Genomic DNA, 22593 nt, shown 5'->3' with positions numbered 1-22593 from the left:
ATGAGCGGCCGTTTCACCCACGAATAATTAGACACTCGTATCGTGAAATCATCACAAGTCATATTGCGCAGATTATCATGATTGGTCGCCCGGAAATCTGGAAAGTGGCTAAGGCTAACATGCTAGTTGCCGGAAAAATGAGCCCGAACGTCGTTACTCGTCAACAAGGAGAGTTCATGTTTAACAACGTGATTTTTAGCAACGCGTCCATTGGACCGTTTGAGTTAGTTTTAGTAGTTTGACAACAAAACGTCAGTTTTATATATATATTTTTTTCTGTTGCTTGTTAGTGTTACGTCGGTATGCTAACAGGGGATATGTACGGGCATGTTCTCCAGTGGTTCCCAACCTTGGAGCACCTCCAACTAAAGTTCACTGTAATTATAAGCAAAGTTACTCTGCATGCAATCTGGGAATGTTCATTTGAACTCAGAGCTATTCTGTTTCATGACTGGCAACAGGTTAAATTGTACTTTATGTAATGTGTTCTCACGGTACCTATATGACGAAATGTACATTACTGTATTTGCAGTCAATGAAAAATAATTTATGATCTGACACGGTGCAGTGGTTGGGACTTGGAGTCACTGCTCTGCTTGGACATGTAAAACCACAACTCTTGGGGTGGCCTGAATCAAGTTAACCCATTGTGTTGAGTAGTCAAGCTGTCACTGTCATCTTGCTCAAATCTGTCCACTTTGTACATCAGGACCAGGGTGAAAAGAAGGAGAATCCCATGAGGGAGCTGCGCATCCGCAAGCTCTGCCTGAACATCTGCGTGGGCGAGAGCGGCGACAGGCTGACCCGAGCTGCTAAAGTGCTGGAGCAGCTTACAGGACAGACCCCCGTCTTCTCCAAGGGTGAGCCATCCAACTGGATAACATATAAAATAAAAAAGTTAGAAGCGTTCTTCTTAAAAAAATGAAACAAAAAAAAAAAGCTATAGTCTAAGCAAAATATAAATAGGTTCCTCAAATACAAAACGAATTGGTTTTATTTGTGTATTTTATTTTTTTGTTGACAATTATTACCGACATGCAAAATTTCCAAGTGTGGATATTTCCAGATTCCCAGCGGTCTTGAACGTAGCACGTGAGCTGCACGGTGAGATGGTTTGGATGATAATAAGTCAGTCACAAGTAGTTATTTTCCTCTCCTCTTTTGGGTGTTTTTTTTTTTTTTTTTTTGCAGCTCGCTACACTGTGAGATCGTTCGGCATCCGCAGAAACGAGAAGATTGCTGTCCACTGCACCGTCCGCGGCGCCAAAGCCGAGGAGATCCTGGAGAAAGGACTCAGGGTGTGTTGGTGTGTGCCTGGCAATCACAAGCTTAGACTTAGACCGTCTTGAAATATTGGCCTCACAGTCATATTATCACAAATATTGTTTAAAAAAAAAAAAACTGACGTAGGCCATTATTATAGGAATAGGAAGTTGCCCCAATATCTTTAAATCAGCTTTTCAGAGATCTTAGAAATATTGTACTTTATTTATGAAGCATATGTATGTTATGAGTGTGATGAAAACCGATTTGAATTGGAAATGACTCGAATCAGTCCTTCTTAAATTGTATTGCACCCGACCGATGTACACGTACATCAAGAGATGCATACCAGGTACGAAAAATGGGAGTAAACTTGTTCGTTTTTGATGATTTGAGATTACTTTGAATAGTTTGTTGCAACATATCGAAAAGCTTGCTTTACCATAAATGGAATTGTTATCCCACTGGACCGAATCAAATCCTTTGACCGTTCTTGAACCATATGAACTAAATTATTTTATTTGATAATACCCCTACTATATCTGCATGCATTTTTTATTTTAATTATGCCATAAAGTTAACTTTTTCTCACAGACAAATTAAAAACTCGAAATAAGAACTGTTGAAAGGCATGCTTAGTGAGGCGTGACTGTGCCGCAGGTGCGCGAGTACGAGCTGAGAAAGAACAACTTCTCCGATACCGGCAACTTTGGCTTCGGCATCCAGGAGCACATCGACCTGGGCATCAAATACGACCCCAGCATCGGCATCTACGGACTCGACTTCTACGTGGTACGTGACTCAGGGACGCGTGCTTGTCTTTTTATTTTTTTTTTTAAATTTCGGATCGACCGCTGTATCGTGATTGAATTGTCGTGTTCAGGTTCTGGGCCGACCCGGCTTCAGCATCGCAGACAAGAAGCGGAAACGCGGCCGCATCGGCTTCAGGCACCGCATCCGCAAAGAGGAGTCCATGCGCTGGTTCCAGCAGAAAGTCAGTGCAGCGCAACACCCGCGTTGAAGTTGCCAAATAACGCCGTTGAATAACACTTGGCCTCGTTTTGTCTTCTCGTCTCCTTTCAGTACGATGGCGTCATCCTCCCGGGCAAGTAAAGGACCACCTTTGACATCTTTGTAAGAAAGTAATAAAAAACAGAAAAGAATAGACTGCTCCTGTCCTTATTTTAATTGCTTATATTTAGTACTAAATTGCAAAAATAGTCACTAATGCTGAAGACAACTGAATGGCTTATGCTCAAGCTCTGTCTAAATTTGGTCAATTTTCTATTTCTTTTAAAAAAATAGTGACATGAAGAACTTCATTTCCCAGCATGCTCTAGTGAGGGAGGCAAGTTTTGTTCAGTTTGGCTTTTATTCAGTGAAACTCAAAAACATGACATCACAAGGGGGACTGGACTGATTCACATTTTTTTTCTTTTCTTGATCTTAACACGTCTCACTGGTTCATCGTACACAATGTTTAGTTTTATTTATGACGGCTTCATTTTTCCTTATGGCACCTTGAAAAATACATGAGCTTTTCCCTTTCAAATTTAGTTTGCTGTGATGACGTCTAACATGCAAACTATCATATGATTTTCTCTTATGATCTGTCACCTTTCAATGGCTCTTAACCTCACAGGCGCAACAACAAAAGTGATATTCTTGTCATTGGCCGATTGACTCCCAAGTTTGATGGAATCATTCCAACCGCTTTCAACTCTCCTTTCCGTTTCGTCTTTTCGTTGTCGTCCCTTCAGCTTCCTGCTTCCTCGCTCTCGGGAGATTCCCTTTCCAAAGTATTTCTCATTTTCATCCCTCTGAGAACATGCCGGACCCTGCAAGTGCTCCTCCTTACTTCATCATTTTAAAAACAAACTTTATTTTTTAACAAATTAGATATTGAAATTAACCATTTGTTACTGAATAAATCTTAATCGATTGTTAGAAATTGATGTATGTGCACTTGGTAATTGACTACGTGTGTTTCATGTTTCGCTTTACCATAATTCAATAGTTTTCATGGGACAAGACAAAAGTCCCAATTACCACAATTAAAAAAAATAATAATAATTTTTTTTTAGTATTTGTTGATTGTAAGTGCTTATTGAAGACCTAACTGGCATTGCCAAATTTTGTTTTACTGTAATCTGTTATTTTTAGTGCAATTTTGCTTTTGGATTCCGACCATTTACTAATATTTGTTACTGCAGTCTGTGATATTTTTTATTTCAGATTTTATTTGCCATATTTTTTTTTGTCTTAACATTCAGATTTATGTATTAATTTGAGATTTTGATTCTTTATCCAAATGTAATTTTAATTCAAAGTAATATTTACCATAGTTAAATGTGTTGTGTACTTTCAGATCAAAATGGCACAAATCTGATGTTGCATTTCACTTGGACATTTTTAATATCTACCCAAATCTGCATTTTTATCATTTTACAATCCTAAAGTAGTCCTATTTTACATCAACTACATTCAAATTTTAAGATTGACTTTAATTTGGTTTATTGCATTTTATTTCCATTCTGATTTGGATTTAACGTATTTTTTATTTTTTTGGAAAGGCAACTCTTTTCAGATGAATACCCATCTAATTCAAGTTTTAGTTCCAATTTTGCCCTATAGGTAGTGGATCATGACTCCACTTGATACTTTTCCTGATTCATCTTTGTGACACTGGGCCATATTCCAATTTCCAAGATCAAGACTTCAACTGCTGCAAAAACGTCCCAGAAAGTCCAAGATTTCACCAAGTAAGTAGCATTCCAGCTTCGGTACCATTATATCAATTATGTTGCTGCAAGAGGATTAGTGTAAGATTGTGTAATTTTAGACCGCTATTGCACTCGACTTTTTCTAATTGTGGTTTCTTTTGTTTCAGGCAACCTAGATGACACGGACCGGAGTTCTACCCATGAAACTGAAGAGGATCCACAGCACCTCAGTTGAAGGTAAAAGTGCAAACTAAACGATCCAAGTCCAAAATCATTATCATATTTGGCAAATGCTGAAATTTGAGGTATTAAAATCCAAGTATCCAAAAGTGGTAATCATTGTCATAAGTCACCAAAATATATCTCTGCAAGATTTAATTTGCGCTAGAAAACCTGAAATCCTCTCCTGAAAAAGGACAACAATAGTTAGCGTATGCTAGTTCTCAGTGGTTCATTTCTTAATTTGTATTCTAATCAATTTTTTTTTATACTGCACTTTGTAATTTTACGTCCTAATTACTACCTATTTTTGTGCACTGATTCAATTCCAAGTAGTTTTCCGTGCTGATTTGTGATGATGAATATCAAGTTGAGTAGAATTGCTGGCCCGGTTGTCCTCTGCCGATGTTCCCTTTACGCCATGACGCCTTGCGATGGCGGCATGCTGCTCTCCCGACTCGGGTTCTTCCCGGCCAGCTGCTGTGGAGGCTCCTCGTGAGCCGGCGTGTTGCGGTGCTGCTGGCGGCGCGGCGCCTGCCGCGGCGGTAGGGCCAGCGCGCAGCACGACACCCCCACCGTGGGTTCGGGCAGGTCCTCGGCCCGGGCCCAGCTGTCGGTAGCCGGCTCGTAGGTCTGGACGGCGGCCTTGTAGCGCTTCTCCGCCTCGTTCCAGCCGCCGATGAGGTACAGCTTGTCGGGCCCCAGCGTGGACAGGCCGGCCGTGCTCACCCCCAGGGGGAGCGGGGCGGCGCGGCTCCATGACCCGTCGCCCTCGGGGGCGAATACCTCCACGGCCAGGACGTCCACCCGCTCCCCGCCGGGTCCCAGCTGGCTGCCGCCAACCACGTACACCTTTCCGCCCAGCGTGGCGGAGCAGTGCCAGCCGCGGGGCATCTCCATGGCGGGCTTCTCGGTCCAGGCGTCGCCGCCCACACTGTAGCAGGCCACGGAGCGCGTGTAGGCGCAGTTGACGTAGCCACCGGTCACCAGGATGTCGCCCGACGGCAGGGTGGCGCTGGAGTGGCAGCAGCGCGGCACCTCCATGGGGGCGCGCATCTGCCAGGCGTTGGCCGAGGGCAGGTAGCTCTCCACGGTGGCCAGCAGGCCTTCCATGTTACGGCCGCCCGTGGCGAACAGGCGCCCCCCGCTGGCTGACAGCGAGAAGTGCGTGCGGCGCTGGCGCATGTTGGCCAGGTGGAGCCACGTGTTGAAGCGAGGGTCGTATCTGCATGCAAGACGAAACAAAACATGTTATTTTATATTGCGACTTTAAATAATTCTTAATTTTAAACCTAATTTGTTAAAAAAAAAAAAAAAAAATTGTGATATTACAAGGATCAAGTTGTATATTATTTTCCTAAAAACAATTGCAATATTACTAGAAACATTAATCAGAAAAAAAAATTGTAATACAAGAATACACTGAAATTACATTTTAAAAAATTTGCAATATTGCAAGAATCACACATTTATGGGAAAAAATATTACCAGAATAAATGTTGCGCAGAAAAATAACTTAAACTTGGAAATAAATTACATTACGAGAATAAACAAAAAAAATCATATTTAAAAAAAAATATTTAAAAAAACATTAAATTCATGACAAAAATGAATGTCACAATTTTTTTATTTTTTAAGAATAAAAGACAATATTATGACAATTTTTTTCTTTAGAATTTTTTTTTAGTCTCACTACTGTCTTAAAAGAATACAGCCATATTTCTTAGTGGAGTTGGGGTCTGCAATTATTATTTTGAAGGCGGGGGAAAAAAATCTAATAATTGTTTTGTGATTTTTATCCCGACAGTAAAAAAAAAAAAAATGGGCTGAAGATTGATTGTATGCCAAAAGTTAAGTAAAAAAACAAACATAATTACAAATTTCAAAATATATCACAAGAATATTCCTTTTTGAGGAAAAAATGCAACATTAGAAATATTAATTAAAAAAACTACATCCTATTAAAAATAAAATATTTTTTTTTAATAAGTGCTTTACATATCCATTAAAACAATTTTATTTATTTAAAAAAAAAAAAAGTGTAATATCCGAAGAATAAAGTCTGATTTTTTTTTTCCCTCGATTTTTTTAACTAAATATTTTGTGCTGTATAAGCATTGTGCTTGCTTATTATTATTATTATTATTCGGGGTGGTATGTGACCTGCTTAGTGTGCTGACGGCGTGTTTGGCCTGGTTGCGGGCGTCGTTCTGGTCTTCGCCGCCTGCCACGTACAGGAAGCCGTCCATGACCGCCACGCACTGGTTGAAGCTCTTTGCCGGCAGCTGCGTGAGGTGACGCCAGGTGGCGCCTCCATCGCGGGGCTCCCGCCACAGCACCTGGAACACATTGAGCTTGGGGTTAAAGGTCAGGGCGGGATTTGAGTTTCAGGCGAAATGGGACGTTTGTCTAGGAGGCACCTCGCGGCTGAGTGCGCGTTCGGTAAGCGACGGCCGCCCGCCGACGGCGATCAGGGCGTGCTGGCTGGCTCGGACCTGAGTGCGGCGGGACTGCAGGGCGTTTTGCTGGTGGGGCAGCAGGTGGTAGTTCATGGCCTCCACCAGCAGGCGGTGGCACTGCGGGTCCTGCATCATGCGGGGCACCGTCTGGATCTGGCTCACCAGCTCGCCCGCCGGGATGGTCTCCAGACGCACGTGAGATAGCAGCGCCGCGGCGTGAGGATGACGGGACGCCTCGAAGTCCAGCCACTTCGTAGCCAGCTGGGAAAACACAAAATTATGTCACGTCATTTTGACACTTGCCCTTGCCTGAAAATGACATCACAGTGCCGAAAGGTCTCAGCTTACGAATGTCACATACCAAAAAAAGAGGTGAGCCGTGATTGGTTGTTACCTGAGCTTATTTTCTTTTGTAAAAAAAAAAATGAAGTAAAAAAACAACAACAAACTTTTGGGTAAAAATGCAAATTGTTCTAGTGCTCTGACTTTGGAAAAACATCTGCTGTTTTCTCTCAAGATTAATGATTTTTTTTTTCTTTAAAATAAATAAATAAATAAAACATAAGTCAGATTGACATTTTTCTAAAAAAAAAAAAAAGTCAATAAAAAAAAGTAATGACATATCTTTGAAAATGTTTTTTTTTTTTTTTTTTCTGAAGAATGACTATTTAAAAAAAAAAAAAAAATCCCCCAATTTTTTCTTTTATTTGGATGGATGTTTGCATTGTACTTGGAATATATGGACTAGTGCACCCCCTGCTGGCGGTGTATGTCTTTTTCTTCTTCAGCTGTTTGATTTTGTTTGAAGGTGGTCGGGTGTCACACGCCAGAGCAGCAGCTGCTCTCGCTTCTGATTTTACGCCTGGATGAAAATAGATGCGAGGCCGCGGAGGGATGTGGGAAATTCCTCCCCCATTAGAGCCCCGATCGGGTTTAGAATTGTTTGGCGTCGGGAACAGTCTGCGCTCTCGCGAGTCACATTCTATTGTGACAAGGTGACGGCCACATGAGTCCCTTCTTATAATTAAGCTTTCCTTAGTCTATATATTTTTTCTATGTAAAAAGCTGCACTCAAAAAAGTCAGTTTTCCCCCATTAGATAGATTTTCAAATGAATTTCCAAATGTTTCAGCTTCCGTGACGTGCGCGTAAAGCGAACCTGGAAGGCGACGACCTCGGAGGGCAGCGCCAGCGAGTCGTCCTGCAGGAAGGCGCAGATCTGCTCCAGCGTGAGCTGCGTGAACAGCGGCGTGTCGGCGAACTGCACAAAGTTGTCCAGCACGAAGCGGCGGGCGGCGTCGCAGACGAGCGGCAGGCCGTAGGCGGCGGCGATGTTCCACACGTACACGCACGTCTGCACGTTCAGCTCGGCCAGCAGGAAGTCGGTGCACATCTTGAGCAGCTGCGGGATCTGCAGCGTGGACGCCGCCGACACCGTGCAGCCGATGGTGTACAGGGACATGTGCACGCGGCCCAGGTAGGCGAACGTGATCACGTTGGCGAGACCTGACGGGGCGGGCGCGATATACACCGTCAACATATTGGAATACTGGCGAGTGGATAGACAAAAGTCTACACACCCCTGTTCAAGTGCCTGCTTTGCGTGTATGACCTAGATACTTTAGTAGTCAATTAAAGTCATGTTTAACGGGATTCGGCACACACCAGCCGCCATTTTGTGCCCTTGCTTAAAACCAGGTAAAAGTTTGGATGTTCTAGTAGACTTTCCCTCACTTTTTTTTTTCTGTAACTTAATTGTTACATTATTACAGTTTCATTTATTTAGTTAGTTACATCTAGTTGTAGTTAAAGTTAATTGTAATATTACAAAATAAAGTTGTCTTTTTAAAAAAAAGATAAAAGGTCGGATGTTGACTTTTCCTCACTTTTTTTTTTTTACTTACATTAATACACTTTAATGTATTTAGTAGGTTAAATTTAGTTGTAGTTATAGTTAAGTTTAACAATTACACAAAGTTGTCTTTTTAAAAAAATGAAATAAAATGGAAGACATATTTAGTTCCAGTAAGAAAAATGACAATCTGTCAATCATTCTGAATGCGGCTTTGATCCTACCGAGAGGCGAGAGGGAGGGCAGCTCCAGACGCTTCATGTCAGGATCTTTGGCCAGGATCTCCCTGAAGTACTGACTGACGGACGAGATCACAAGCTTGTGGACGTCAAAGGATTTGGTCTTGCAGCTTAACTCTAGATCCGTCAGGAACCTAATGAGGAATGTCGCAAGTTTTATTTACGTGACATTTAATTAAAAAAAAGACAATTCTACTCATGCAAAATTACTTTTCCTGCCGCATCTTGCTGAGCTCCTCCAGCATGGCGTTGCCGTGCAGCGGGCGCGTGAGCTCGCTGCCCAGCCCGAGGCCGCGCTCTCCGGGTTTGAGGATGGGCGGTGGCAAGGGCAAGTTGAGGCTGTTGAGCTGGGCGATGTCCAGCGCCGCCATCTGCTCTATCTTCTTGGCGGCGCTTTCCACCACCACCACCACGCCGTCCCCGCGGTGCTCCACCTTCAGGGTGGGCGGGGCTGTTGTCTCTGCCAGGACCTGCGGCGAGGCGTCCGTAGAGGCTTTTTTCGGGCGCGGGGCCTTCTTCTTTGGGGCCATCTCACTTCCTGTTGCTCGCTAATGAGAATACGAGCTTGCTGTCTTATCCTGAACCAATATTTCTTTCTTCCTTTTTAGACTTTTGGACACAAAACACAGCACCTACAAACATAAAAAAAAAATTCATGAGCAAGATTAGAATGAGTGATGGCATTTTTTTTAATTTAAATTAATACACACTAGGCATTTTTGGGAGGAATGACACCAGCTGTGTCCCACTTCAGCCTTGGCCCAGATATTTTCAAGCATCTGACATTATTTCCATGCCCCTGAACCAGTTCCGTGGCAGCTGATTGGTCGCTTAACTCAACGTCACGACTTGGAAAATAAATAAATAAATGACACAGCCAACAGCTGCCGTCCTGCACCGCCGGGTCACCCCCATCCTGCCCCGTCCTGCCCCGTCCTGTCCTCTGAGTAGAGCTATTTCAAATATGACACCCCAACTCCAGGGGCTCATGAGCTCATAGTGCGCTCCCCTACATTTGAGCGGATTGGATCATGTTCACATTTGTGCTGATATCATTGGAAAGTGTTGGCACACTGCTAGTTTGTTTACATCAGCAAGCAAAAAAAATACAAATAAAGCAACATGTACAATGGCTATCTTTTTAACTCTTTTTAATGGGAAATTTGCAAAGGTGATAGGTCACTTATTAGCCTATAGCATGATTATGTATGCATATGTCATTTTTAACTTATGCTGCCACAATATCACCAAAAAAAAAATACCAATGTGCCTGATAAAACTTTTCTTTTGTATGTGCCATACTTATCTTCTTGGTGGATAAGATTGTGTTTTAAATGTAGCTAACTAACACAACAGTCAAGACACTAAACAATCTATTTTTTTTCCCTTTTGTTTAACACAAATGTCAGGCTAAATTTTCTTAGCGTCTGTTTTAAATACTTCACACTATCGAGTAAATTGTTGTTATATATCCAATAATATGTTTGTTAGTTTTGTCTGTTTAGCGAAACTACAAGCAAACTTTTCTTAGATGGCGTCTGTTTTAAATGTAGCTAACTTTAACTTAACACTCTATTATTATCGTACTGTTATACAGCAGATGGCATGCTAAAATTAGCTTTCTCTATTTAGCTAACCAATTTTATTTTTTAGTGTCGGATTACGTTTGGCGATAACTGTTTCGTTATGGATTTAAATTGGACTTGTACCATATAAAACTTGTTGAGGTGGGCTGAAAAGGTAAAACACACAAACGTTATCCTGCTAAACTGCTAGCTAGCTTGCTTGGATTGCAGTGTTTTGTTGAGTTGGTAACTTTTTTTTTTTTTTTTTTTTTTTTTTGTAAATGTTGAAATGAAAACATTCTCAACTTTTTCAAACCTCCAAAAACTGAAACTTTGCTTATCTCAGCAGAGTATTTATACACACCTGTCACAAATATGAGTACCGTATACGCACTAGAGCTACAGCGTCAGATGATTAAACAGTGGCTGCTCAATTATTACAAATCCTAAATATTGGGTTAATCCACATGTTTAATGATTAAAATAGGTTGTGACTTTGCAGTGCATCACCATCCAGAGTATCAGAACAGGGAGATGATAAAAATCTACCCAGCCATCGATTTTCTCAAGCAGTCTTTCTTAAAGTGTAGTATTAGTACCACAAGTAGTACACAGGCGCACTCTAGTGGTACACAAAAGAACCACTGCTCAAGTGCAGTTCAGTTGTATTCAACTTTATAGTACGTTTGCATTTATTCTTTAAGAACTGTTTGTTGAAAATATAACTTCATAATATTACGTCACACCTAATTGACTCGAATAGGCTGCGTTAATAGGTGTTTTTCCCAAGGGATAAAGAATATATGCGTATTATCATTTGTATGTTTACCTGTTTATGGCATTTTGCATGCAACTAGAAATAAAACATTGGTTTTGTTTTTCAGAAGCACGTCGTAGGCCTACTGAGCTACTGTAACCACTGCAGCAGACCGCTGTGCTGCACGATTAGAATCCAACACACAAAAATTAGTTAATTTACCTTCCTTTCCTGCCTGCTCGGACCCTTTTCCCTTCTTGTTGCTTTGTTGATGTTCTCACCGTTTCCTCACTGTTCTGTCCCCCTGCCACTCAACCAAGGTGCCGTGTTGTGTCTGTATGTGTTGGTCCATGTCGCAGGGACCACTACACTTGTGACGTAGGCTTCAAACCCCCTCAACACATGCCCCCCGATAGCACTGCCTCCTCGAGAGCGCATCAAACCACCTCCATGTCCAAATAGAGGCACCCACAGGAGCCACCCTGCCAGAAATAACCCATAAGAGGCCCTCTTGGTAAGCCCAACACCCCCAGAGCCTTCAGGCTTGAATGATTTGAGTGTTCAAAATGAAAGTTCCAATGTTTGTCAGGAAAAAAAGGTAAAATTATAAAGTGAAATTCATCACTGATTTTGTTTCTGCTGAATTTTGGGCTTTTCTGCTCCAAATAATTGTGCCTAACTGATGTATCTCTGCTGCCCCAAAGTGGCCGGGCATGTTACTGTTGAGGGTAATGAAAATAAAGTTGACATTAAACGTAAAAAAATAAAATAAAAAGCCTCTTTCCGAAAAATAAACCACTCTATTATCTGTTCGTTGCAGTTCAGTAATATTACAAACTAATGCTTGAACGTTCTTGTCCCATTTGAATCCAGTAAAAAAAAAAAAAAAAAAAAAAAACTATTTTTGTGATATATATTTTTTGTATAAGATATATTGACATTACTAAATTATCTGCTAACATATTGAGCCATATTTAAATCAAATATATACAATTAAAAAAATAAATAAATAAAAAAGTGACACGCCTGCTGACGTAAACAGGTGAAGACGAAGCTGTGGAACCTACTTCCGGTTTCCATGAACGTAACGTAAATATGTACTATTCCGCCCTGATTTTTGGCACAGTATTTATTCCAGTATTCCATTGCCGTTAATTTAGATTTTTAATATGAACAATTACATTTTTGTATCTGAAACGCCGAGTTGAGGTAGCGGAAACTTTGCCTCCCCGCTGCAGTGGAGATGAAGTCGCTTCCGGGGACAGTATTTGCCAGCAGTTAACATGGCGGAGAAGCTGCTGGAAACGGTGGACAGACTTCAATCCCGGCTCATGGAGAGCCCGGAGCCGCGAAAGGTAACAAATGTGCGGATGTTGAGCAACATGTTAATTTAACGGCGGCCTTTTCACACCCTGAGGCCGTTTGTCACTAGAACCCCGAACGTAGCGGAGGCCTTGGCAGGTCCCCCAGAGTAGCGTCGGGTCTGAAGCGATGCGTTCATCGACATCGGGATATCGGACGTTGTTGTGATGACTCTGTGTTCTATTCATAAAATGCAGAACGTACTAAACAATTATAAGCAATAATTAAACGTTCTTTCATTGATTCAGTCATAGTTCTAAGGTAGTCTTGTTTATATTCAATTTAAAGAACGATTTAGTTGCCTCCCGAATGGTGACTTAAAATTACACCTTTTTGTCACATTGTAGTATTTTAAAATGGCTTAATCTTCAAATTGCCGATATATATGCATACTGTATCTGGATCAGGGCATGTTTTAAGTGTAAATAACAAATGTCTGGTCTTTTTGTAGTGTATTACAGTGTCATGTAATTTTCCATTTGTTTTCTTGCATCATTTTGTTTATTCACGTATCTTACAATATTGGGTGGCCTGTGTATGACTACATCACGAAACTAATTTTGTCTGATTTGTATATCTTTGAATAATCAAGCTATTTTTCTAAATGACATACAACGTCAACACTCTCAGGCGCTGTTGTGATCGAGTTGCTTAATTTCCGACGGCATTTGAACGCGTTCTAAGGGACGTCACGATATATGAAAGAGGTTTTAAACTTTGCCTATTTAAATTTAAAAACCCGCCAATGACTCTAACAGAATGACTGTTACGGTCACACATATGCGTCTTTCATTCACGAAAAAAAAACAAGAACAAAAAAAACCGAGTCGTTTTATTTGATTGTGGGACCAGCGTGGGCCATTGTAGGCCATTTTAGCCGCTAGCCAAGCAGCTAACATACGGTGACATTTATTAAAATAAAATTAAATAAAAAAATCCATTCCTTGTCTCAACATGCAAAAACTCACAACGTCGACTTCTATTTGGTTCGGTTATGTTTGTTCCTGTAAAGCGGAAAACAAATTACAAATAAAAATGACATTGCCTTTGTTAATGCAGACGTGTTTGTTTTGCCTAAACAGACCAGACATGTTTCCTAGCACTAAAGTAACACTGTAATAACCAAAAAGAGGGAAATGACTTCTACTTATGTCACAATCCGGTTTTTAAATCTGTAAAAGGAGGCTTGGTTGCAACCATAAAGATGTCATTTGATAATTGTGTGTGGCTTACACAGGTTGCTGTTAATTACATTTTTATTAAAATGATTATAGTCAAAAGCAGCTTGAGGCTATCCTTTGCAAACCAACAAGTTGATGTTCTTCTGTTTCTTTTGTATTAGCTCCTCAAGACGCTCAAAAGACTCGGCGAGCTGCCGATGACTGTCGACATCCTGGTGGTAAGCTTGGCGCTCGTGTGTTCGTCTCGTGTGTTCATCTGGCATTGGATTTTTAGCAACGTTTTGTGTTTGCTAGGAAACTGGAGTGGGAAAGACTGTGAACTCCTTCCGGAAACATGAAGTAGCTGCAGAGGTGGCAAGAAACCTGGTAGCCAAGTGGAAGAAACTCGTACCGCAGACGGTTGACAGGTACGTAAGAATGGAAGAACTCCCCGCAAAAACTCTCCTGTTTATTTTATTTTGTATTTATCGACAGTCGAAGCAGCAACAGTCACGTGAAAGAGACACCGCAGTCACATTCTCGACGCCAGCGTGAACCCTCCCCCGAGGAAGAGGAGCATACCTACGCCGAAGAAGAGGAGCAGGAAGAAGAGCGAGGCTATCGCACCAACTACTCCCCCTCGCCACCCCAGCGACAGCAGTACAGCCCCCCGCAGCCTGGGAGCGACCAGTCGGACAAGTACGACAGCCCCGAGCCTGAACCCGAGCCCAGCCCTCCACCTCCTCCTTCCCGTCTGCCGCCGCTTCCCCGCAAAGACGTCAAACACGGCAAGCCCAGCAAAGCTGACAAGAACCCCCAACACCACCACTACAATCACGGCTACCACTCGGACCGCGGCAACGACGGCGAGACGCGGTCGCGCCACGTGCCCACGAGCCGCGGTGACGGGAAGAAGCGCAACGACGACAGGGAAGCAAGCTCGCCCGCAAAGTCTGCCAAGCACAGCAGGAAGTCGGAAGGGAGAAAGCGGGAGGAGACCAGAAAGGGAGCAGATGATGGTGAGATTTTCATCTGTTTCCCAGTTTTTCTCAAATTTCACATTTTACACCAAAAGAAAAAATATTCAAGTGAACAGATAATAATAATAATAATAATAATAATAAAATAAAAATAATAATCTGATTAAAAATTTTAAGCTCACAGAAAATTTTGGGAACTAATTTCCACTTTTACAATGAAATTCCCAAATTTAAAAGATATTTTACATATTTAACTCCTCCTTCCACATTTCTTGACAATTTTCAGTATTTCAACAATTCAATTATTTCCTTAGCATTTCACTTCGTCTTTTGTGCTTTATTAAATTAAAATTTGTAGTTATTCAATAGAGATGTTTTTTCCGATGTTAATAGTCAACGAGGCCGATAACCAATATTTGGAGTCAATATTCATTGTCAATAATAAGGGAGGGAAAAATATTGCTGTCAATTTTTTTTTTAAATACATATGCCAATCTTGACTTTGCATGTTTTTTGAATAATTTTTCAGACTGTTGAAGGTATTTTTTTTTTAAATCTTAGACAATAGACAATCCTTTTAAATTTCTAACAAAATGTTCAGAGACCCCAAGTTTATCAGTACGTCTTAAAAAGTAAAATGAAAACTTAAACAAGTAAAAACGATAGCTTTATATAGTTTTTTTTTTTTTTTTTTTTTTTTTTTTTAATTTTTTTTAGTTTGAGCTCTTTTTTACAATATTGTGATATTTTTTTAATGTTGCAAACGCCCCCACAATATCGTGATAATTATCCTATCGTGATAAAATCATATCGTGATGTTTGGGTATCGTGACATCCCTATTGTTCACTGCCAGCCCATTTAAAATCGATCTTTGATGCCGATAGCGTCAGTGGCAGTGAATGTGTTCATTTGGTCAAATAAATTTTTGTTTGGCTCATGTTGCTCCAGAGCGAGCGGCAGCACAGAAGGACCCGCCCGCCAGCGAGGAGGACGACGACTTTGAGACACCAACCATGTCCTTCGAGTCCTTCCTCACCTACGACGCGCCGACGACGTCTTCCCTTAAGAAGAAGAAGAAGCCCACGCCGGCGTCCTCGTCCTCGCACGCTCGCCCTTCTCGTTCCTCCTCCTCGGCCGCTAGTACGAGAAAGCCAACGTCTTCCCGTCGCGACGCTAAGCCCGCCGCCGCCGCCTCCTCTTCGTCCTCATCCTCCAAAGGGAGCAAAGCAAACGGCGTACAGAGCACAAAGAGGTCTCGTTCAGGCTCATCTTCGACCGTGCCTGAAAAACGCAAAAGGGTAAGTAAGGAAACGGAAGCGGGAGTAAGTCACACGTGTAAAAGTCGTCACAACCTTGAAGTTTCAAGCAACTTCCAAGTTGTGTTAATTTTAGCCGACTTTTTTTTTTTAAAATCAGTTTCAATCACGCTTGTTAGTTTTTATCAAAGTTAGTCAACCTCATCTCGTTCTTATTTAGTCCATTTTTAGTTGAGTATAATTTGAGCATCTTAGTCTTCATTTTAGTCCAAGAAAACCTCATTTTGTTCATCTAGTTTTAGTCAACAAAAACTGTCGATGTTTTCGTCAGGACAATTATTTTACCCCTATATATATATATATATATATATATATATATATATATATATATATATATATATATTTTATTTTTTTTGTCAGTAGATTACGTTGAACATTTCGGATCTAAAACTATTTGACATCAAATTGTGTCTCATCTTTTTGATGAAAAACAACTTCACACAATGACAGTATATCAATAAGAGGCTACTATGGCTCCATGCTATGAGCTAGTAAATTAGCCTGCATATTAGTTCGCGGTCGGATTACCATTATTGTTGGAATTTATAGCCGTTGGATTAATGTTACATAATAACTATAATTTACATTTTTATTTTTAGCCTTTCACTGTGAATCCACCTTCTGTCTGTCCCATGTGTTTGTGCATATTGGCCTTGCTAGCTGCAGATGGAAAGGGGACGTGTCACTGTGTTACATTGACAGATTATCAGACAAGATTTTAAAAATCATAGAATTTTTGTTTCGTTTTTGTTCAGGAACTAAAATGTCCATAGATTTTAGTCCAGTTTTTATTAAGTGAAGCTGGTCTCGTCTTCACTAGTTGACGAAAAAGCACATTTATTTAGTCCCAGTTATTTTATTTATTTATCTTTTTTTTAGTGAGGGTTTTAGTCTAGTCTAGTCTTTGTCCAGTGAAAAATTTGTGTTGACAAAATTATTTTTATTTTTCGTTGACGCAATTAACACTTCTCACAAACAAGGTTAATTTCAGGTATGATAACTAATAAAATAACATTTAACAAAAACATTTTCCTTAAGGTAATAAATATAAACGGCCGTATCGGCGTGGTATATCGTCATATTGATATAGCCATAGTGACATTGTCCATGTTTTGTCTTGTGTGTGTCCACACAGGTGGTGGAGGCCGTCCCGTCACTTCCCGAAATCCCCCTGCCGGCCATCCAGCCCGATTACAGACCTCTCCCCTCCATCGACATCACGCCGCTGTCCCCGCAGAGGCGGAAAGGTAACTCGTGCGTTGAAATGTGGTGAAAGGCGTAAATTCGGGTTTCGTTTCAAATGTTTTCATTCTGGTATTGCTTTACGTCCATCCAGAAGTAGTTGTTTACTTTCTTACGTCATACTTAGTGGCCTCAAAACCAAACTGAAACTAATGCTAAAACAAAGCAAAACTAAAATGAAGTGCTTTTGAAAAATAAAAACAAAAAAGTCCCAAACAATCACGACCCTGACTCTTTCCGTCGCAGGTCCCGTCTTCAACGACGAAGAGGACGCCGGCTTCACGGGCAAGCGCTTCAATTCCAAGATGGTGGTCTACTCGGGATCCAAGACCGCCTACCTGCCGCGGATGATGACGCTGTACGAGCAGTGCATCCGCGTGCTGCAGAACAACATTGACTGTGAGTCTGGTGTTGTTTTTGTCTGTATAGTACACTATATGGCTCACAGTACAACATAGTCATCGTATGGTATATTTTTTTATATATTTTTTGCACTTTTTCAGCCATCGATGAGGTGGGAGGTGTCCCGTTTGAGATCCTGGGGCCCGTGTTAGAGCGCTGCACTCCGGAGCAGCTGTTCCGCATCGAGCAGAGCAATCAGGTCACACACACAGATGCCGATTATTTGTTGCATTAATTTAGCCATTTTTTTCCCCCAGAAATTGGTTAATTAAAATGTGTTGGTTTTTTGTCTTGTGCGACCTCAGGGAGCATGTTTTTTTGTTTTTGTTTTTGTTTTTTTTTGCCAAGCGGTACTAGAATCAAGTGTAATTGCACATCCAGTAGGTGGCAGTGGTGTCCTCATTGTCAGAGAGTGCACAAGGAATATTAGCTCCTGCCGAGGTACACTTGTAACAATTTTATACACAAATGATATTTATAGTCATAGAGGAGAGTTGGGGGGGCATAAAAAGATAATTGTGAAGCATTGAGTAATTGTTTAATATATTTATCATAAATAATAAAATAAAAAATATTAATAACATGTTTTTAAATGTTCATTTGTAAACTATACCATTCAACATATTTTAAAATTAAATAATTGATTGTCAAATGTATTGTAAATAATACATTAAACATCTGATTGCTTTGAAATTATATAGAAATAAAACAAATTTTGCACATTTTGCATACACTTATTAGCAATGTTAAATTCATTCAATTAATGACCTGAGTTGATGTAGTTGTTGTAAATAATACAAAAAAAATAAATGAGTAAAATAAACTATTTTATGTGTACAACTGTACATTTGAAATAATTATCTCTCTTGAAAAAATAAATAAATAAAAAATGAAAGAATTATTTGTAAAAATATTTACATATGCAAAGAACCAGTGAAATGAATACAAATGTAATTAATCCATTCCAGCCCCAGAACAAAGTTATGTTGACTGGTGCCTTTAAAAAAAAATAAAAAAATAAAAAATAAAAATCAGTCTGTCGTTAAAGGGGTATTTGACTCATTGAGCCATTTTCAGCAGTAAAAAGTTAAAATTTTGTCTATAATTAATGTGGTAACTTCATTATTTTTCATTTACAATTAATACCCTTTAAAAAGTATTGATGATATCACCTGTGCAGAGGAAGTAGGTAACGACCAATTATGGCTCAGTTTACTGACCAAACCCAGAAAACAGGTGAGCCATGATTGGTCGCTACCCACTTCCTCAGCACAGGTGATGTCATCATCATTTGAAGCAAATAGAAAAAATACTTTTTAAAGGGTATTAATTGTACGTGAAAAATAATGAAGTTATCAAATTCATTCTGGACAAAATATTAACTTTTCAGGACTGAAAATTGTTCGAGTCAAATATCCCTTGAATAAAAATGAATACAATACAATACTACTAAAATAAGTAGCCATGGTGAACATAAAAACAGCCGTGTTGTTGCGCAGCGTGACCGATGGCTCATTAAGATGCAAGAAAGACAAGAGGATTTACAGGGAAACAAATTTGACGGAGCATTTATCATTTCTATTGTTGGGAAAATAGTACAAGCTAAACTGCAGAGTAAGTCCATAAACGCCATTCTCATGCTTAGCTTAGTTACTGAGGGGTCATTTCAAGGCAATGATATTTACGCGGCGCGAGCAAAACTGCAAATAGTTAACATTCAGGGCGCTTCGTGTTTGGTCAGTGGTTCACGGAGGACTCGAACGAGCTGTGGATGCGCCACTGTCAACGCGACTTCAAGCGGCAGACGCCGCAGGAGTACGAGTCCTGGCGGGAGATGTACCTGCGGCTGCACGACGAGCGGGAGGCGCGCCTGCGCAAGCTCACGCAAAACATCAGCATGGCGCAGGCCAACAAGCCCAAAGGTGTTTTCTCAGTTTCTATTTTTGTGTTTTGTTTTGAGAGAGAATTCAGCCATCTGTAAGAGAATTAAAGTTCCAATTTTTTTTAATTAATTTGCTTATTATGTTTGTTTGGCAGAGCGGCAAGTGAAGTTGGCGTTCGTCAACTCTGTGGCCAAGCCGCCTCGGGACGTCCGCCGCCGGCAAGAAAGATTTGGGACAACCAACGGTTCTACGGCAGCATCCACAGCCGCCGCCACGCCCATCAAGTCAGTATAACATCCCGAAAAATGTCAGATGTTATGTCAGCTTTTTTTGTTTTTATTTTTTATTTGTTTATTCATTGATTGATTTTTTGATGGAAAAACAATCTTATTGGTCTTGTTTTATGTCATACATGTCAAACGTGTATTAGGGTCTAATTGGGGAGTTTAGTTTGAGGCCTTCTCTGCCTCTTTTCCTCACTCTTAATCACACTGCAGCTCTTCCAGGCGAGCTCAATACTGCTGTTGTGGCACAAAGTGGTACTACACGAAAGGCATGCAACTCTGAATTTCGACTAGCTTGCATATCATAAAAATTCCGATTTTCTGATTGAAAATAAAAATAATAATCCTACTCTTTCCAGAATAAGACCAGCCACCATCGACTACTCCGGCGAGTCCAGTCAGTCGTCGTCCTCCTCGTCCCTCCTCAACCCGTCTCCCGGATCGTCCCGATCATCGGCATCGAGCGCGGGAGCCTTAGGAGGAGCAATCGCATCCCGAGAAAAGCCGCAAGGCAAAAGTAAGCCACGTTTTGTTCAAATATTGCTTGTCGAGTCATTCCAACATCTCATTATCTTCTTTTTTTCTTTCAGAAATCGCCCCCATGATGGCCAAAACTATCAAAGCTTTCAAGAACAGATTCTCCCGCCGATAAATGGTTTTAATTGAAACTTTTAATCCAAGGCATTGTCCTTCAAACACATTTCCGACTAAACTCGAACTCTGTGGGGTCAAGAGGGGAAAAGGACAGAACTTTTAGTTTAATTTGGGCTCTTTTGTCAAGTGAGTCGCTATTTATATGACAGCAGTGTGGAAACTGGAAACAAAAAAAAAGGTACTTTTGGGAAGCAAATGCACAAACCTAACACAAACATGACATGCAGGGCGAAAAAAATAACCCGTTGCCACAATGTTTGCACAAAATAGTCATTTGTGGCTACAGAATAAAGACATTTTCGCCGCAAAATACTAACGTGGCCACCAATTAGGTATAACCTTTGCACAAATGACGTTTTCATATTATTTTGTTGTTCATGAGACTGACTGGTTAAACCCGGGAGAGGAGTGTATGTCCCTGCAGACCAATTCTCCACCACCGTCAGACCACAAATGTCGCCATTTATTGTACATTTATCGAACTGGAAATATTCGAGAGACTTTCATGAACACACTATAAGGAAATGGAAAGTGACTACTCTGAAAACAAGTTAAAAGAAAAACTATACTAATGTACTATTGTTAATCTTATTTATGTCAACCTGTATCAAAATGCCTGAATGTGACTTTTGCACAACTTATTTTCAGTTTTGCACGCGTCTACAAAAGCAGACGTGCATTATGAGCATCGAATGCAAAAGCTGCTGAAGCTGTTTTTTGCAGCTTTTTTTTAAATGGATTCTAAACCACGCGTGTTATGGAAAATAATTATTTAGCACGTATTAACATACGTTTATACTGTATTGTGGACACCCGTATTTCCTTTAACAATGGGTTTTTCATTTCTTGTACATGAAACTACTGAAAATTCCACAACAGGTGTCAAACTCGTTTTTGTCAAGAGCCACTTTGTAGTTCCAGCTTCCCTCAGAGGGTTGTTCTGATGGTGAAACCATATAAATATTATATATACACAACAAATTGATGGATTGCTAGTTTTGAAATCAGAAGTCAAGGGAAATAGTTTGTTCATTTATTTTTTGAGGTTACTGTATGGGTTTAAAAAAAAAATTGCAAAATGTCAATATTATTTATTACACAATTTGAAACGTTGGCACAGAATTTGACACACATGATTTGCACATGCGGGTCACATAAAATATTGCAGCAGGCTGGATTTGGTCCTTCGGGCCTTGAGTTTGACACCTGTGCTATCAACAGTCGTCTTGACAGAGTTGTAACTGTTTGATCGAGAAGAAGTGGGGTTTGTTTTTTAAGCAAAACGCTACCCTATTAAAAAAATATTCAACGTACTGTATTTCTGGGTTGACGGTGGTGGACAATTGAGGTCTGCAGGGATGTGGGGGCTGCAGTTAGGCTCAAACCACAAACGAGTATTTTTTTTCCCCCCTTGTCATGTCTGGGGTTCTGTACACTCCAACACTGTTTGAACAAAACGGTAAGGAATGGCTCATTTTTTATACTCGCAGTATGTCCAAATGAATCCGCTTTCGATGAAAACATGACGACTGTGTCTTTTAAATTGAGTGCATGACGCAAACCATTCACTGACTGCTCTGAAGTGACACAATCCAGCGTGTTTTGGCAGGACTCAAAAGGATCAATTAGCTGCTCTTTTTTTTTTTTCCCCAAGTCTTCTTTCCTGCTGTCCACCATGCGTGCGTCCTCTTTGTAAATATCCACTTTATCTGCTTCACTGTGACAAACCAGAAGATGAGGAAAATATCCACCATGAGCTTGTATTAAGAGATGTATTTATGACACTATTATTAATGATGATGTAGACCAGATGCCCCAGGAAGTAGATTGGATTTCTGTAATTTTATTAGATTTTAATAAATGTTCTACGGTCTTTTTTTTTTTTTTTTTTTTAATTATTATTAAATTTGACTTTTTCCCCTGAACTGTGTGCCCCTGTTGTCATCTTTTGTTGTGTTATTTGACGTAAAATATCTACATTATATATTGCTGGTGTTTTTCCCGAAACCTTGTCTGTTAAATCTACATAATTGGTAAGTCCATGAGTATGAGTGTTTCACAAATTATAGACTATTCTTCAGTGTTGAAAATATCTTTCTTTCATTTACGATGCAATGTTCATGGTTGAACAAAAATGACGTTTTTGTGGACTCCTGAAAAGTGAGAATTTTAAGTTCCACCAGATGCCAGTAAAATATATGATTGTACTCTTAGCTAGATATTCATTTGCCGT

The 22593-nt window shown here is 40.4% G+C and overlaps 3 protein-coding genes across 4 annotated transcripts; 2 read left to right on the top strand and 1 right to left on the bottom strand.

Annotated features, from left to right (window-relative positions):
* The first annotated feature begins 302 nt into the window (after positions 1-302).
* rpl11 (ribosomal protein L11) lies at positions 303-2426 on the top strand. The gene is made up of 6 exons (XM_077506595.1): positions 303-377; positions 710-860; positions 1192-1298; positions 1924-2055; positions 2147-2257; positions 2347-2426. The coding sequence occupies exons 1-6, from the start codon at positions 303-305 to the stop codon at positions 2374-2376; spliced, it is 606 nt and encodes a 201-aa protein (XP_077362721.1). The 3' UTR covers positions 2377-2426.
* A 15-nt stretch (positions 2427-2441) lies between these two features.
* eloa (elongin A) lies at positions 2442-22285 on the top strand. Of its 2 annotated transcripts, XM_077506594.1 has the most exons (16): positions 2442-4025; positions 4154-4223; positions 7796-8140; positions 11436-11590; positions 12315-12431; positions 13781-13837; positions 13914-14026; positions 14094-14617; positions 15528-15877; positions 17031-17142; positions 17384-17536; positions 17641-17738; positions 19281-19461; positions 19577-19706; positions 20066-20223; positions 20297-22285. In XM_077506594.1, exons 5-16 carry the CDS (start codon positions 12360-12362, stop codon positions 20356-20358), a joined length of 2010 nt encoding a protein of 669 aa, XP_077362720.1. In that variant the 5' UTR covers positions 2442-4025; positions 4154-4223; positions 7796-8140; positions 11436-11590; positions 12315-12359; the 3' UTR covers positions 20359-22285. The 2 variants fall into 2 exon arrangements, with proteins under 2 accessions (XP_077362720.1, XP_077362719.1); XM_077506593.1 differs by having other exon boundaries at positions 4019-4223.
* On the bottom strand, positions 2623-11445 carry klhl43 (kelch-like family member 43). The gene is made up of 7 exons (XM_077506592.1): positions 11299-11445; positions 8965-9386; positions 8740-8888; positions 7823-8169; positions 6626-6925; positions 6369-6544; positions 2623-5430 (listed from the first exon to the last, which is right to left on the bottom strand). Exons 2-7 carry the CDS (start codon positions 9282-9284, stop codon positions 4620-4622), a joined length of 2103 nt encoding a protein of 700 aa, XP_077362718.1. The 5' UTR covers positions 9285-9386; positions 11299-11445; the 3' UTR covers positions 2623-4619.
* Positions 22286-22593: the final 308 nt, after the last annotated feature.

The sequence above is a fragment of the Festucalex cinctus genome, chromosome 19 (genome assembly GCF_051991245.1).
Source record: "Festucalex cinctus isolate MCC-2025b chromosome 19, RoL_Fcin_1.0, whole genome shotgun sequence".
Lineage (NCBI taxonomy): Eukaryota > Metazoa > Chordata > Actinopteri > Syngnathiformes > Syngnathidae > Festucalex > Festucalex cinctus.
Note: the sequence above shows the minus strand (reverse complement) of the source record. Positions and strands in the feature narration are given on the sequence as shown.

Bases quoted from the DNA above. Each gene is read 5' to 3' on its own strand.
- rpl11 (XM_077506595.1), top strand. From the start codon at position 303: ATGCTAACAGGGGATATGTACGGGCATGTTCTCCAGTGGTTCCCAACC. The intron at 378-709 runs GTAATTATAAGC...TTTGTACATCAG, and splicing joins ACCTCCAACTAAAGTTCACT to GACCAGGGTGAAAAGAAGGA. The intron at 2,258-2,346 runs GTCAGTGCAGCG...GTCTCCTTTCAG, and splicing joins TGCGCTGGTTCCAGCAGAAA to TACGATGGCGTCATCCTCCC.
- klhl43 (XM_077506592.1), bottom strand. From the start codon at position 9,284: ATGGCCCCAAAGAAGAAGGCCCCGCGCCCGAAAAAAGCCTCTACGGAC. The intron at 6,545-6,625 runs GTGCCTCCTAGA...AATGTGTTCCAG, and splicing joins AACGCGCACTCAGCCGCGAG to GTGCTGTGGCGGGAGCCCCG. The intron at 5,431-6,368 runs GTCACATACCAC...TCTTGCATGCAG, and splicing joins GCCGTCAGCACACTAAGCAG to ATACGACCCTCGCTTCAACA.
- eloa (XM_077506594.1), top strand. From the start codon at position 12,360: ATGGCGGAGAAGCTGCTGGAAACGGTGGACAGACTTCAATCCCGGCTC. The intron at 17,143-17,383 runs GTAACTCGTGCG...TTTCCGTCGCAG, and splicing joins GTCCCCGCAGAGGCGGAAAG to GTCCCGTCTTCAACGACGAA. The intron at 20,224-20,296 runs GTAAGCCACGTT...TTTTTCTTTCAG, and splicing joins AGAAAAGCCGCAAGGCAAAA to AAATCGCCCCCATGATGGCC.